Genomic DNA, 14145 nt, shown 5'->3' with positions numbered 1-14145 from the left:
AAGGGCACAGCAAGGTGACGACGCTGGGGGGCAGGGGCTGGGGGGGGGGCTCTCGTCGGTGCCTCCACGCCCTCCCCCAACCTCCCCCCACCCAGGTCATCCTGAACGACAGCAGGCCTTCCTTCCACCAATTTATTAAAAGCCTTTGCCTTGAGCCCCGCCTTCTCGAGGGGCCCAAGGGGAAGTCGATGTGTTATAAATTAACCCTGGCAGATCACCGCCCCGGGAGCTCTGCCAGCTGGACGCGCGCCCTCCACCGTCCGTCCCAGAGGCTCAGCCCGCTGGGACCCGTCACGGGCCCCTGGCCCCGCCGCCGGCTCGTCCTGGGCTCGGAGCCTGGAGCCTCTCCTCTTGGCCGGTGCGCCAAAGTCAGCAGTATTCAGAGTAATCCTCCTCCACATAGTTGGAGGGGAACCAGCCCACCTGGAAAGACAGCGGGGAGAGGTCAGAAGCGCCCCTGCACGGCCCCCGCTGCTCCGCACCGCACCGCAGGACCTTCGGACCTGCCGCACCCCAACCTCAGAAAGTACGTCCCCCAGAGGCACACATGGCCGACCCTCCCCCCACCCCGCCGCCTTCTAGAGAGTTCTCTATCATACGTCACCTCATTCAGGAGGCCTTCCCGACCACCCCATTTGAAATCGGAAACGCCACCTACCTCACCACTCCTTATCCCCATCCTCTGCTTTATTCTTCTCCATAGCACGTGATTATATATGTTACTTATTTATGAGCTTGTTGTCTGTCCCCACACCCCACCACCACAGGCTCCTCAAGGGCAGGCATCCCTGTCTGTTTTATTCATTAAATTCCCAAGAGCCTAGAATAGTTCCTGGCACACAGGAGATGCTTCATAAATATTTCTTAAAAGGACGGATAGCTGTCTGGGTACATAGATGGGTAGATGAGTGGATGGATGGATGGGTGGATGGGTGGATGGATAGATGGATGGGTAGATGGGTGGATGGATGGATGGATGGTTGGGTGGATGGATGGATGGATGGATGGATGGATGGATGGATGGATGGATGGATAAATGGGTGGGTGGATAAATGGATGTGTGGATAGATGGATGGATGGGTGGATAAATGGGTGGGTGGATGGATGGGTGGATAGGTGGGTGGATGGATGGGTGGATGGATGGAATGACGGATGAATTCATTACAACCCAGACTTTCCCATGTACCCCCAAAAGGCTCTCTCAAACCCCAATTGTCCTCCGCTGCCCACTAAACTTACCTTCCACAATTCTTAACAACAACAACAACAACAACAACAACAACAACAACAACAAAATGCTCAGCTAAGCCATTATCCAGGCTGTGTTTTCATGCATGCTCCCCCCTGGTAAAACAGGAGCTCCTGACCAGTGTCCTGAGAAACCCTTACAAACGAGACAGTATTGTAGAGACTAGGAATTAATTCATGGGTAAAGTAAAGAAGACTCTGCCTTTGTGAGACAAATATAAGAGCCAGGTCCAACAAACGTGTCTGTTTGTTAGAGGCCCTTCCTGGCAGTCTGAAATCAAGCAAAAACAGCACAAAAGGCAAAAGTGGTCAGTTCCAATTATGCCTCTTCCTGAATTCAGTATTTATGTGCCAGGCACCATTCCAGGCACTGGTGACACTGTAGGTAACAAGATAGACAAAAATCCCTCCCTGCATGTCCCCAAAACGTGCCAACTACTCTCTCACCCCAGGGCCTTTGCACATGCTGGTCTCTCTGCCTGGAAGACTTCCCACCACCCCTGTATGACCGTCTCACCTGGCTCACCTTACTCGTCCCTCAGGGGAAACCTTGGCTTATCAGAAGTGCCTCCAACCTGCTCCTATCCTGCCCTGATTCCCCATCTCAATCCTGACCACTCAGCGTTGTACCTGCTCGATCACAAGTCTACCGTCTTCTTTAGACTCTGAGTTTCATGAGGGCAGTGCCTGTACTGCACTCATTTTTGTCTCCTTGGCACCCAGAAGAATGCCCAACACATAGTAGGTGCTCAGCAAATACATGCAAGTTGTGTAAACGAATGACCTCTGTCTGTCCTTTCCTCCCCTCTGACCAGGGAGGACCTCCACATGAGCCCCCCCCCCCCGCTCCACTCCCAGTACACCTGCACTGTGGCCTGGTCACCCCATGCCTGTTCCCAGGCTGCCAACTTCACCCCCAACTCACCCGGCCGTAGATCTCCCCTCGCCACCAGCCTTGCTGCCCCTTCTTGGTAATGATCTTGATGATGTCCCCTTCCTTGAGGGACAGCTCTGACCGGTCCCGGGCACAGAAGTCATAGCGTGCTTTGGCTGTGCCAAAGTACTTGGTGCTTCCGGCTGTGTGGGGGAGAGCAGAGGTGGGCAAAGGGCCTGGGCAGATACCACACCATCTAGGGATGGTCTGCTCTCAGGAAGGTAACTCCAGGATGCTTCTTTGTGCAGAGGATTAGGTGCCCTGTGCTCTGAGGGGACACACTTGTACTTCTGGAATCATCTTTCCAGCCCAACAATATCCAAATTTAGAAAAGAATTCCACTTATACATTTTTAATGATTTCTCTATATTTATAATGAGAGAAACAGAGGAAAGATATGGAAAAATTCATTTTAGGCTATTAATATTAATTATCCTAGAGAGAACCAAGGGTAGGAAAAGAGGAGGAATAAAAGAAAGTTAAGCGATGCCTGGGTGGCTCAGTCAGTTAAGCATCTGACTTTAGCTCAGGTCATGAACTGTTAGATCTAACAGTTTGTGAGTTCAAGCCCCACGTCACGCTCTGTGCTGACAGCTCAGAGCCTTGAGCCTGCTTCCGATTCTATACCTCCTTCTCTCTCTGCCCCTCCTTTACTCACACTCTGTCTTTCTTCCTCTCTCAAAAATAAATAAATATTTTTTAAAAAATTTTTAAAGAAAGTTAAACAGGAAGGGGTAAGACACAGAAAATTATTCAAAGTAAAATATTAAGCAACATTGTAGAATATAAAATTAATTTATAGCATTTCGGCAAATGTGTTGAGATCCACATAGACATCAGGGCAAATCAGCGATGTATAGACAGACACAAACATTTATTTCATTGGGTGATGTGGATCCTGCAATAAGGATTGGAGTCCTGATGTTAGGTTGATGCTGCTTTTTCAAAAATATCACATTTTAACAATAATTCACTTTTAAATCTCTCTTTTAAAAAAATTCTGGATGTATAAGAATCCCAAAGCTGCACCAGCCCTGCCTGTGTAGACAACCTTGTGTCTTTTCTGGAAAATGTACTTCAGGATGCACTCCCGCAAAATGAAATGTGAATCAGAGTAAGGAATTTTAAAAAATAAAGGAAAATGTGGAAAACAAGAAATACAGATGCAGACCAAATAATTCTTGATATTGTATTTGAGAAGTCAAATGCAATCGTTAAGAAAGAATTCCTGAAACATATGTCATAATTATTTTAATTCATAGCAAACTGTATCCAACATCCCAGATAATGTCAATGAACCCATGGGTGAGAGAGGCCAAGGAGAGGGAAGAGTGTGCTAAAGCTCCTGCCTGTTTGTGGGAAAAGGTTCTAGATACAACAACATAGACTTAAAAGTGCAAGTGAGGACTCTAGTGGTTCCTAGTGTCTTCATCTTCCCAAATACAAGTAAGCTCCTCCCACCTTCCCACCCAAGCAAGTGAACATGCAAACCACTCAAGAGCAAAGGGACAGACTAGTGTGAGAAGGAGTTCCCTCTGTTGAACAGATCTGACCTCTGCATGCCCACGGGCATGTCCATAGCACCCCCAACTTGCCCTCTACCCCAGGGAGAAGCAGGGGCTGCAGGCCCCCAGCTGGAGACATCTACCTGGTGGTTTGCTGATGGCTCTCTTCTCAGGCTCCTTGAAGGGGAACTGCAAGGTGGTGTCCAGTGACTTGAAGCAGTCCTTCAGGGAATTCTGCTGGTAAAACTCCACCAGCTCCTGGAAGGACAGTGGGAAGGATGTCCTGCCTGCCAGTGGGCCAGCCCATGAGGGGCCAGGGCTGGAAGGAGGTACAGAAAACTCCTCCCCCTTCTGGCCTCCCTGGCAAGTGACTCCTGGACTGTTGCCCATGATGGGAAGCTCATTCCCTTCCTGGCCAACCAGGACCGTTTTAAGGGGAAGAGATCACATGGCCTAAAGCCGGCTCTCTTAATGGCCAATCCACTTCATAATAAATTTACCAAATAACCAACTTGCCTGATCACCAGCTCACCAACGTCAACCCCCCTGAGGGTGTCAAGAGTCTTATTTTTGTAATTAATTATTATAATAATAAGAATCAATTCTGTTTATTGAACACCTACTATGTGCTGGTCAGTGTGCCATCACACATCATCAGAACGTCCTAATAACCATGAAAGGTGAATACATTCATGATTCCTCCATTTTAAAAATAAAGAAACTGAGTCACAGAGAAGCCAAGTTCCTTGTCCAGGGTCCCACATCTGGAAAAGGGTGGATCTAGACTAGAGTCCTCTAGGGGGAGGGGCCGTAGAGTGCAGTAGCTAAGACAAAACAAAACGTCTCATGGTTTGCAGTCCTAGAGTCCAAAAACACCAGTATTATGAAAGTGGGAAAAAAAAAAGAGATTTTAGAAAGAGCAAACTATTACAAATGAAAAAAGACTAAAGGAGATATAAACTAAATGCAATGTGTGATTCTTGATCATATCCTGGAGGAAAAAATAACTATAAAACATATATTTGGGGCAATCAGGGAGTTTGGAAAATGGACTGTATTTACATGATAATTTTGCATCAATGCTCAACTTCCTGGGTATGATAATGATCCGGTGATGAGGTACAAGAATGTCTTGGCCCTTATGGATATTCAAGCTAAAGTATTTTTGGATGAAGGGTCTTGACACCTGCAAATTACTCTTATACACGACAGAATAACTATGTGCAGGGGTAGAGAGGGATTCACAGAGAGGGCACAAAAGAGGTAGAATATTAAGACCTCTAATTAATATTAATACTAATATTAATTCATAAATCTACATGAAAGATGCACAGATGTTCATCACACTCTTCCAGTAACTTTTTGGAAATTTTTCATAAATAAAAAATGAGGAGAAATATTTTCAGAAACAAGTTTGGAGGAGGAAAAAAAAGTTGTGGAATAAATGAACAGTCCCTAACCCTTTCAGGGAGTCAAGGATGCATTTGAGGATCGAGTGAAATCTGAGACTCTCGCCTCCAAGAAAAACACATGCAGGTGTGTGCAAAACTCCAGACGTTCTTCCAGAGGGTCCGAAGCTCCTCAAGGATCCACAGACCACAGGTAAGACCCATGCATCTTAGACCCATGGGCTTGAAATGTCTAGAAGATTGCCCAGAATTACAAGGCACCAAACAAAAGCAGAAACACTTGACACACATTTGAATTCTCAGTGAAAAGACCATTAAACAGAGGAGGCAAAGCTAAGCCTAGAAACAACAGCCAGGCTCTTCTGTGACACAAGGTAAGGACTGAACATCAGTTCACCTGCATGTGAAATGGAATGTCCCACAGCAACTTAAGGGGATTCACCAGGATCCTTTCTACAGTATGTCTGGCACTCACTAAGTGCTCAGTAAATGCTCATTACTATTCTTCATCACCATCACCATCATCATCATGGGTCATGTGGGGGGTGACTTGAAAGCAGTGGTCCCACAGTGTTCTTTGAGAGGCTTCTCTGAGTGTGGGAACTGGGGTGGGGGTGGGGTGGGGGTGGGGCCCACCCTCCCTAGATGCTGGGAGGCTGGGGTTGGGGTAGATTGGCCCTTACCGTAAGCCCCCGGAAAGCCTTCTTCTCTGTAATCCGGTACAATCCTTCTGCTGTCATGATTTTAATATGTTTGACCTCAACATTATACCTGGAAGCAGTGAGAGAGAGGCCCAGGTGGTCACTGGGCCCTGAGGCTGGGGACCCAAGCACATCTTTCCCCTGCTGGGCCTCAGCCTCAGGCTACACACCCCCAACCATGGAAGGCACGGTCTTGACAACTTCAGGAAGGGAGAGACCACTGAAGCCTAAAGACTGAAGAAGCTTCTTCTGCTGCCCCAACGGGATCCCTTCCCTGTGGCCTCTGCTGCTCTCAGTCTTAATTTCTTCCTCTGTGTATAGGAATCACCTTCCCTGATTCAGGGGGTTGTTGAGAAGTCACCAAGATCTTATAAAGAAAGCCACGTTCTATAACAGAGAGGATGAGATCCGTCCTTCCCGTAGGATGAAGGGTCTAGAATCTACAGTATGGGAAAAGAGACCCATTTCCACCAACACGGCGGCCCAGACCAGTAAGGGCATGGAAGCGATATCCATATCTGCCAACAAGGAAAACTAGATAACAACAACAACAACAAAAATCTGACTACAGAAAACTAGAAATGATGAGGGGGGAAAAATGCTGAGCTTTCAAAAAAGTAAGGGAAATTCCCAGGGGCCAGAAATGAAGTTGAAACTAAGAACCAAGCTTATTGCATGAACTGCTACCCTATAGGGCTTGCTGATCTTGGTCACCAAGTGTCTTATGCCTTGATGACCCCACAGAGACATGGGATGAGTTTCCTGGGTCCATGGAGGTGGAGAGTTAGCAGAGAGACTCACCCGCACCCCAGAACCCTGGACCGTCAAATGCTACATCGTCCAGAAAAACCACCCATCTCACAGGGGCCAATAAGAAAGGTCTGTCTCAGACTCAACACAGAAAAGTCACCCTTGAGAACTCAGAACCTCACACCTGTCCTGCAGGTTTTGGGGTCTGAACTTAAACCACATGTACAGTCTGGGAAACTAATAAAGTAACCTAAAAATAAATCCACCTGTTGGTGATCCCAAAAGAAGCAAATGAAAAATCTCTAGAGACCCAAGCAGCACAAGATTCCCACCGGGAAGGCCGCACCTGAGATCACAAGACAAAATTTCAGGGCCCCCTGGTGGCTCAGTCGGTTAATCATCTGACTCTTGATTTCGGCTCAGGTCAGGGTCTCACAGTTCGTAGGACGGAGCCCTGCGTTGGGCTCTGTGCTGACAGTGCAGAGCCTGCTCGGGCTTCTCTCTCTCCCTCTTGCTCAGCCCCTCTCCCCCCTCAATAAATAAATTAAAAAAAAAAAAAGACAAAATTACAAAACCGACCAGGAAACGAGTCACGGTGAGTGAGAAGCTGTGTACAACAGAAAGGCATGAGTGAAGGGACCTCGAGCCTTGGGTCTAGGTGGCATTTCTGCCTCTTGCTAGGATGGGCTAAATGCCTTTTGGAGCCTGTCTGGAAGGCATGTCTTTTTCTTATAGGCTGTCCATCAAGTAAAAGGAATAAGGTGCATAAAAACACCCAGGACGCCGCAGGGCTCAGTGAGAGATGGCTGTCAGGACAGCACATTCCTTTCCTCCCAGCCGCCTCCCTGCAGCGCCCAAATCACAGGGGTAAGGTAGGGGGAGTTACTTAATGCTGATGGCAAATTCCGCGGAGTCCTTCACCCTCTGCCGCACCAGGAACGTCCCGTCCGAGCGGTTGGTGAGGATACTTTCCGCCCCAGCGCGCTCCATGGGGCCAGCGTACCTGTCGGGACACACGGGGAGAGAGGTCCACCCAGCCCCCATGCCTGGGCCCCCGCGGCGCCATATTGAGGCCGCTCTGGACCCCATCCCTGTGGTTTTTAAGAAGGTGACAGCCCCAGGGCAGGCTGCTTCAAAATGGGCCGCTTTGATGTGAAGACTATTTTGGGTTAAAAAGCAATCAAAACTCTTTACCCTCTCCCCTCCCTCCAAAAAAAAAAAAAAAAAAATTAAATAAATAAATAAACCCTGCCCCAAAAGAATTCAGGACAGAGGAGCTGCTCGGGCAAAGAGCTGTCAGCACAGACATGTACATGAGTCTGAAATGCTGTGGACACAGAGGAACCTAGCAAGTCCTGTTTGAGCAAATCCTCTGTGACCCACGGCTTCTGAGGGGCCCAGCAAGCCTATGTGTACCCAAGATCTCTTCTTCATCTTCCAGAGAAGTGCCCTCCTTCCCTGCCCCCTGCTCCTCGGTTCAGAAGGACACACAGCCTCCGCTGCCTGCCTGTTTTGGGATTTCAGCGTCTGTGGTTTCCCGGCACACACAAAACTCAATGGACTCTTCCCCTCTCACTCCGCCTCCTGTCAATCTGGTTCTCAGTCCCACTAGAAGGACCTTGCAGGGGACCGCAACTGTAGCGCCCTGACACGCCCTTTTGTAACGAACTGGTGATCTCTAAGTAGCCGTCCTGCTGCGTCCTGGGAGTTTGTTAGCACGTTGTCCAGACCGGGGACAGGCTGTGGGCACCTCCAGTTTACAGCCAGCTGGTGGGACTGGAGACCGGCCCTCTCCTGGGAACGGATCCGAGGCTGTGGGGTCTGCCGTCCTCTCCAGGGGGCAGTGTCAGAAAGGAACTGAATTGTGCGGCAGGCAGCCGAGAGGGAGAATTACAGAACTCGGACTCTAGTCTGGAACCTGGCGTTCCTGGGACAGACGTTTACCACGTCCCCACGATTCACCCGTCTCTGAGGCCACCAGGATAGAAGCTGGGTCAGGAGAGTGAGACACTAGCCTCAGTACCAACTGTGAGGGGGGAGCCAGAATACTCCACCAGCAAGATAAATGCTAGCAAATGAAGTAAGGGGTATTTTGATGCAATACTTCTTCTAAACACCAAAATGACTGCCAAAAACAGCCAGAAAGGGAGCAAGGCGCTGGCGTGCGCTGCCCCGTGGATGGGTCCCGAACACAGGATGCTCAGAGAAGAGAACCAGAGGCAAAAGGCCACGCAGTGTGTGGTCCGGTGTGTGTGAAACGTCCAGAAGAGGCGCATCCATGGACAGGAAGGGGTTGGAGGTGGGTGCCGGGGGTAGGGAGGCAGGCGGTGACCATACACGGGGGCAGGGTTGCCTCTGGGGGATGGAATGTTCTAGAATTATAGTGACAGTGGCCACCCAACCTTGTGAACGTACTAAATGTCACTGGGTATAAATATATTTGTGCTGTGGATGTAAATACATAACATAAATAATGTATATTAATGATAGATAATATACAATTATGGATGATACACAAATATGAATATATTACATTACAACTATAAAGACATACTATTTACTAATTATAGATTACATGTAGTTACAGATGATCTATAGATGTGGATGTGAACATACTTATGCTGCAAATGTAAATATATCACATAAATACTACACATTAATTCAGGGGATATATGGCTGTGTATGAGATATGCATGTACATATGTAATATAAACATAAATACTAATATAAACGCCGCTTCAAATGGCTGATTGTCTGTCGTGTGGATTTCACTTCAGTTTTTCAAATGAATGCAAAAAACAAATCCGTGCTAAACAAAACGTCAAGGTTTTGAATAAAGATGACAAAGTCCATTCACACTCGTGGGTTCACCGAGTCACCTCCTTCCACCCCAGCACGGCCAGATCCTGCCTTTATTTACAATTTTGGTATTTTGCTTATCATGGGTTTCATCTGCCTTGCTTTTGATCCTGTGAAAGGCTGCACTGGACCATCAGGGATCTCGTTGCCTGAGTGTTTGGCCGCCTCTTCAAATTCTGCACCTGAAGTGAGGGTCCACGCCCGGTGACCACAGCCCAGGGGGAGGGCAGAGACCAGATCTGAACCCCAGCTGCTCTGGGGCCTTGGGAACGGATTTTGCCACTCGGAGACCTAATTTCCTCTCCTGAAAAAAGGAAGATCAAACCACCCTCCGCGGAGGAGGTTTCTGACCAAACGCGGCTGGGGTGCCTCAGGCATGGCGGGCAGCACGGTCAGGCCCTGGAGTTGGCTCCGTCCCGTCCCCGGCCCGTCCTCACTGTGACACTGAACAAGGCGCTGCCCCTCTCTGGGTCTTGGTGTCCTCCTTCTTTTCCCAAAGGGGAGAGTTGTGGCGGAGGGGTGGTATGAAAATTCAACAGGCTCCCTAAAGCACCGAGACAGCGGCCGGTCACCCCATCTAGGAGGCCAGGGATCATAAATGCCCATTCTTTCGTGGCCATTATGAAATAAAAATTACCACCCAGAAAAGTAGGCAGAAGACTGACATTCCATTGACTGTAAGAGCCATTCCAATGTCAGAGATGTTAAACCGTAAAAAAAAAAAAAAAGGTACATTTTAGAATTGATGAAAGGTCGTCCTAACAAGATGGCCACAGTAGTAACAGAGCTAATTGAATAATGGATAATAAAGTGCTTGCTGTGTGCCAGGTACAGGACTAAACACTTCACAGGTAACAGCCTAGTAGCCCGTTAAAGCCTTATAACAGCCTTATGAAGCAGATGTTGCCATTAATCTATTTTCCAGAAAGGAAAGCTGAAGCACAGACAAGTTGAGTTACTGCCCCAAGGCCACACAGCTGGGAAACAGCTGTCAGTGGGCTCCAGAAGTAACCCTACACATCCACCCCTTGCTGCTCTACATGCAACAGGTGCTCAGAAACAGGGGCAAGGAGCTGCTGTTGACATCACCTCCCTCATTTTCCTCCCACTGAGACCCTCATCTCCCAAAATCAGGGACCCGCTTTGGTTTGCCGGCTCCTCAGCAGCCCTGGGCCCAGGGCTCAATGCAGCAGTCAATGCCCAGAGTTCAAACAATGGGTAAGAGATTTGGTGTGCAGGCCCCTTCCGTGCCCAGCCGGGGAACCCACTGCAGAGGGCCCAGGTTGAAAATAAGAAAGGGAGTTCCACTCACCAGAGATGAACAGTCAGGTCCTGAGGGGGCCCCTGGGGACACAGAGACTGAGACTTAGGGGCCCAGGTTAGCGACAGACTTCAGGGGACCCCGGTCACTCCCTCACTCCTCTGCCTTCATTAATGGAGCCTTTTACAGCCAGGCATCGTGCTACTCATTGGAGACACGGCCTCAGCGTCTGATGGGAGACACTGGTCCACTTCACTCAGGGGGTGCCTGGCCACTCTTGAGCGAGACCCTCAATGGATTTTACATTTTAATTTTTTTTAATTTTTAAAAATTTATTTATGAGAGGCAGAGAGAGAGAGCATGAGCAGGGGAGAGGGTCAGAGAGAAAGGGAGACACAGAATCAGAAACAGGCTCCATGCTCTGAGCTGTCAGCACAGAGCCCGATGTGGGGCTCGAACCCACGAACCATGAGATCATGACCTGAGCTGAAGCCAGACGCTTAACTGACTGAGCCACCCAGGCGCCCCTCAAAAAGCTGCCTTTGTACTACTTTGGCAGAGGTGAGAAGTCACAAAAGAGAGCATCTGCCCTGCAAAAATGAACATCTACATTATCTATTTACAGAAAGCCCAACCCTTGGTCTAAATGAAGGTAGAAGTACACATACATGTTCACCACACTAGAACAGCTATTGTAAAAACAAAAACAAAACGAAAACAGAAATATAACAAATGTTGGGAAGGATATAGGAAAATTGGAAACCTTACTGCATTACTGGCAGAAACGTGAAATGGTACAGCGCCAAGGAAGCCAGACGGTGGCTGTTCAAAAATTAAAAATATGGGCATCTGGGCAGCTTAATTATTTGAGCATCCGACTCGATTTTGGCTCAGGTCATGATCCCAGGGTTGTGGGATCGAGTACTGCACTGGGCCCCATGCTGAGTGTGAAGCCGGCTTGAGATTCTCTCTCTCTCTCTCCCCCTCTCCCCCACTCGTGCTCGCTCTCTCAAAGAAAAGAAAAGAGGAAAGGAAAGGAAAGGAAAGAAGGAAAGGAAAGGAAAGGAAAGGAAAGGAAAGGAAAGGAAAGGAAAGGAAAGGAAAGGAAAGGAAAGGAAAGGAAAGGAAAGGAAAGGAAAGGAAAGGAAAAAGAAAATAACTAGTGTTGGGAAGGATATAGGGAAATTGGAAACCTTATTACATTACTTGAAGAAACATGAAATAGTGCAGCTGCTAGGAAAACAGATGGTAGCTCCTCAAACCCTAAAATAGAATTACCATATGACCCAGTGATTCTTCTTCGCGTATCTACCCAAAATTATTAAAAATGGGGATTCAAAGAGAGATTTACACATCCATGTTCATAGCAACATTATCCACGATCGCCAAAAGGTTACGTGTCCATCAACAGATGAACTGATAAACAAGATGGGGTAGGGACACACAACTGATATTATTTCGCCTTAAAGAAGGACATTCAGACACTGGCTACAATATGGGTGAACCTTGCAAACATTATGCTCCGTGCCAAAGCTGGTCTCAAAAGGACAAGTGCCACTCCTCTGAGGTCCCTAAGAGGAGTCAGATTCATAGAGACAGAAAGTGGATGGGCGGAGCCAGGATGGGGGAACGGATACGGCGTTAGTGTTTCCGGTTTGCAGGATGAAGAGTTCCGGAAATTGATGGTGGTGATTGTACAACAGTATGAATATACCGAATGGCACTGAACTGTATACTCAAAAATGCCTAACATGGTAAATTTTATGTTATGGGTGTTTCACCATAATTTGAAAAATAGTAACAATACGGGGCCCCTGGTGGCGGGGGAGGGGGAGGTTCAGTCAGTTGAGTGCGGACTCCAGCTCAGTCATGATCTCACAGTGTGTGGGTTCGAGCCCCACGTCTGGCTCTGTGCTGCAGTGTAGAGCCCGCTTGGGATTCTCTCTCTTTCCCTTTCTCTCTGTCCCACCCTGACTTGCACTCTTTCTCAAAAAAATATATTATATATACTTAGAAAAAATTAAAAAAAATAGTAATAGAAAGAAATAAGGAACTATCACTTCTATCTAGTTCTAGACATCACCCCAAAAGAAAACTCATATCCATCCCCCATTAAACGGTCAGTCCCGAAGACCCCCACTTCCAATATCTGGGAGCCACCAATCTATTTTCTGTTCCTACGGATGTACCTCTGTGAGAATTTTACGTCAATGAAATGATTGCAAAATGTACTAACCACTGAAGTGTACACTTTAAAGTGGTTAATTCTATGTTTTTCAAATTTCACTTCAATTGTTTTAAAGGGGACAAAAAGAACAAAATGTCCTACACACAAGAGGAAAAGATCCCAAGATATATTAAGGGGCAAGTGGGGGCTATAAAATGATATTAAACCTTCTGAGTAAATCGTGGGGGGAATGAAAATCGCTATTTGTATCTTTTTGTATTGCATTAAGAAACTCCAGACAGACACACAGGAAACAAATATAACGGCAGCTATCTTGTAAGATACGTGGGATCAGGAGGATGGAATCCTCGAGTAGAAAAGGGAATTGTTGTTTTTTCTTTCTTTTCTCAGAGCCTTCATTGTAAGGAGAGAGGAGGAGGCCAGGGCGGGCGTGGCTTTCAGAAGGCAGCACATCTGGAGGCAGAAATTGGAGACATGCCCAGATCTTGGCTTCTGAATGCCATGTCCCACCGAAGGCACCAGCGCTCCTTGGAAAAACAATGGGTTCCAAGACTGAGGCATGGAACGTACAAGGTCAGTCTGGGTTTGTGTCAGAAAATAAGGAACGGCTCAGAGAATGTCCCAAAGCTGGGACAATTTTGAAATAAGAATCCATGGGCATTTCCTGAGATACATACATGCATACTACCTGATTGATTGGTAGTTAGATACCTACCTACATAGAATCACATAGATAGGTATGTAGATTGAAACATAAATGATTGACGGATACACAGAGACAGAGACAGATACGTAGATGATCATGCGATACACAGATGCCTGACTAATAGTAGGTTGATTGATTGATGGAATAAGGGACACCTCAACCTAACATCTGCTAATAAACATAAACAGAACAAAGAAGTTGGAAATACATAACTCCATGGGGGTAGAAACCTGGAAGACCCCAGGCCACAAAACAAAACAATCTCTAAAAGACAATGTAGGAAAAACTGTCAACATTTAAGTAAGGACTACAGATTAAATCATAGTATAATGTCAAGGTCAAGAGTCAAGTTCATGTTTGTTAAAATCATGCTATGGTTATGTAACAAAGGTTCTTGTTCTTAGGAGGCATTTAAGAGTGAAGGGAAAATATATCTGTAAACTTCCTTTTAAATGTCTCAGGGAAAAATAATATGCATTTTTAAAATAAAATATCTTGAGGAGGTCCCAGTAGTTCATTTTTGTTCTTGATTCCCTGGCCTCTGGGGATGTGTCGAGGAAGAAATTGCTGCGATTGAGGTCTAG

At 47.2% G+C, this 14145-nt stretch overlaps 1 protein-coding gene across 3 annotated transcripts in view; it reads right to left on the bottom strand.

Moving 5' to 3' along the window:
* Positions 1 to 118: 118 nt before the first annotated feature.
* VAV1 (vav guanine nucleotide exchange factor 1) overlaps positions 119 to 14145 on the bottom strand; it is a 44883-nt gene continuing 30856 nt past the window's right edge. For 2 of the 3 annotated variants that reach the window (XM_029918333.1, XM_029918332.1), the window contains exons 22-27: positions 10719 to 10750; positions 7434 to 7550; positions 5780 to 5867; positions 3831 to 3945; positions 2174 to 2325; positions 119 to 423 (exon numbers count right to left, since the gene is read on the bottom strand). In XM_029918333.1, the coding sequence (XP_029774193.1) occupies positions 370 to 423; positions 2174 to 2325; positions 3831 to 3945; positions 5780 to 5867; positions 7434 to 7550; positions 10719 to 10750 (558 nt within the window). In that variant the 3' untranslated portion in view covers positions 119 to 369. Of the gene's footprint in view, positions 424 to 2173; positions 2326 to 3830; positions 3946 to 5779; positions 5868 to 7433; positions 7551 to 9031; positions 9951 to 10718; positions 10751 to 14145 lie in introns of those variants that run through there. The other variant, XM_029918334.1, reaches the window with a different exon arrangement.

This window comes from Suricata suricatta, chromosome 12, assembly GCF_006229205.1.
Source record: "Suricata suricatta isolate VVHF042 chromosome 12, meerkat_22Aug2017_6uvM2_HiC, whole genome shotgun sequence".
Taxonomy (NCBI): Eukaryota; Metazoa; Chordata; class Mammalia; order Carnivora; family Herpestidae; genus Suricata; species Suricata suricatta.
Note: the sequence above shows the minus strand (reverse complement) of the source record. Positions and strands in the feature narration are given on the sequence as shown.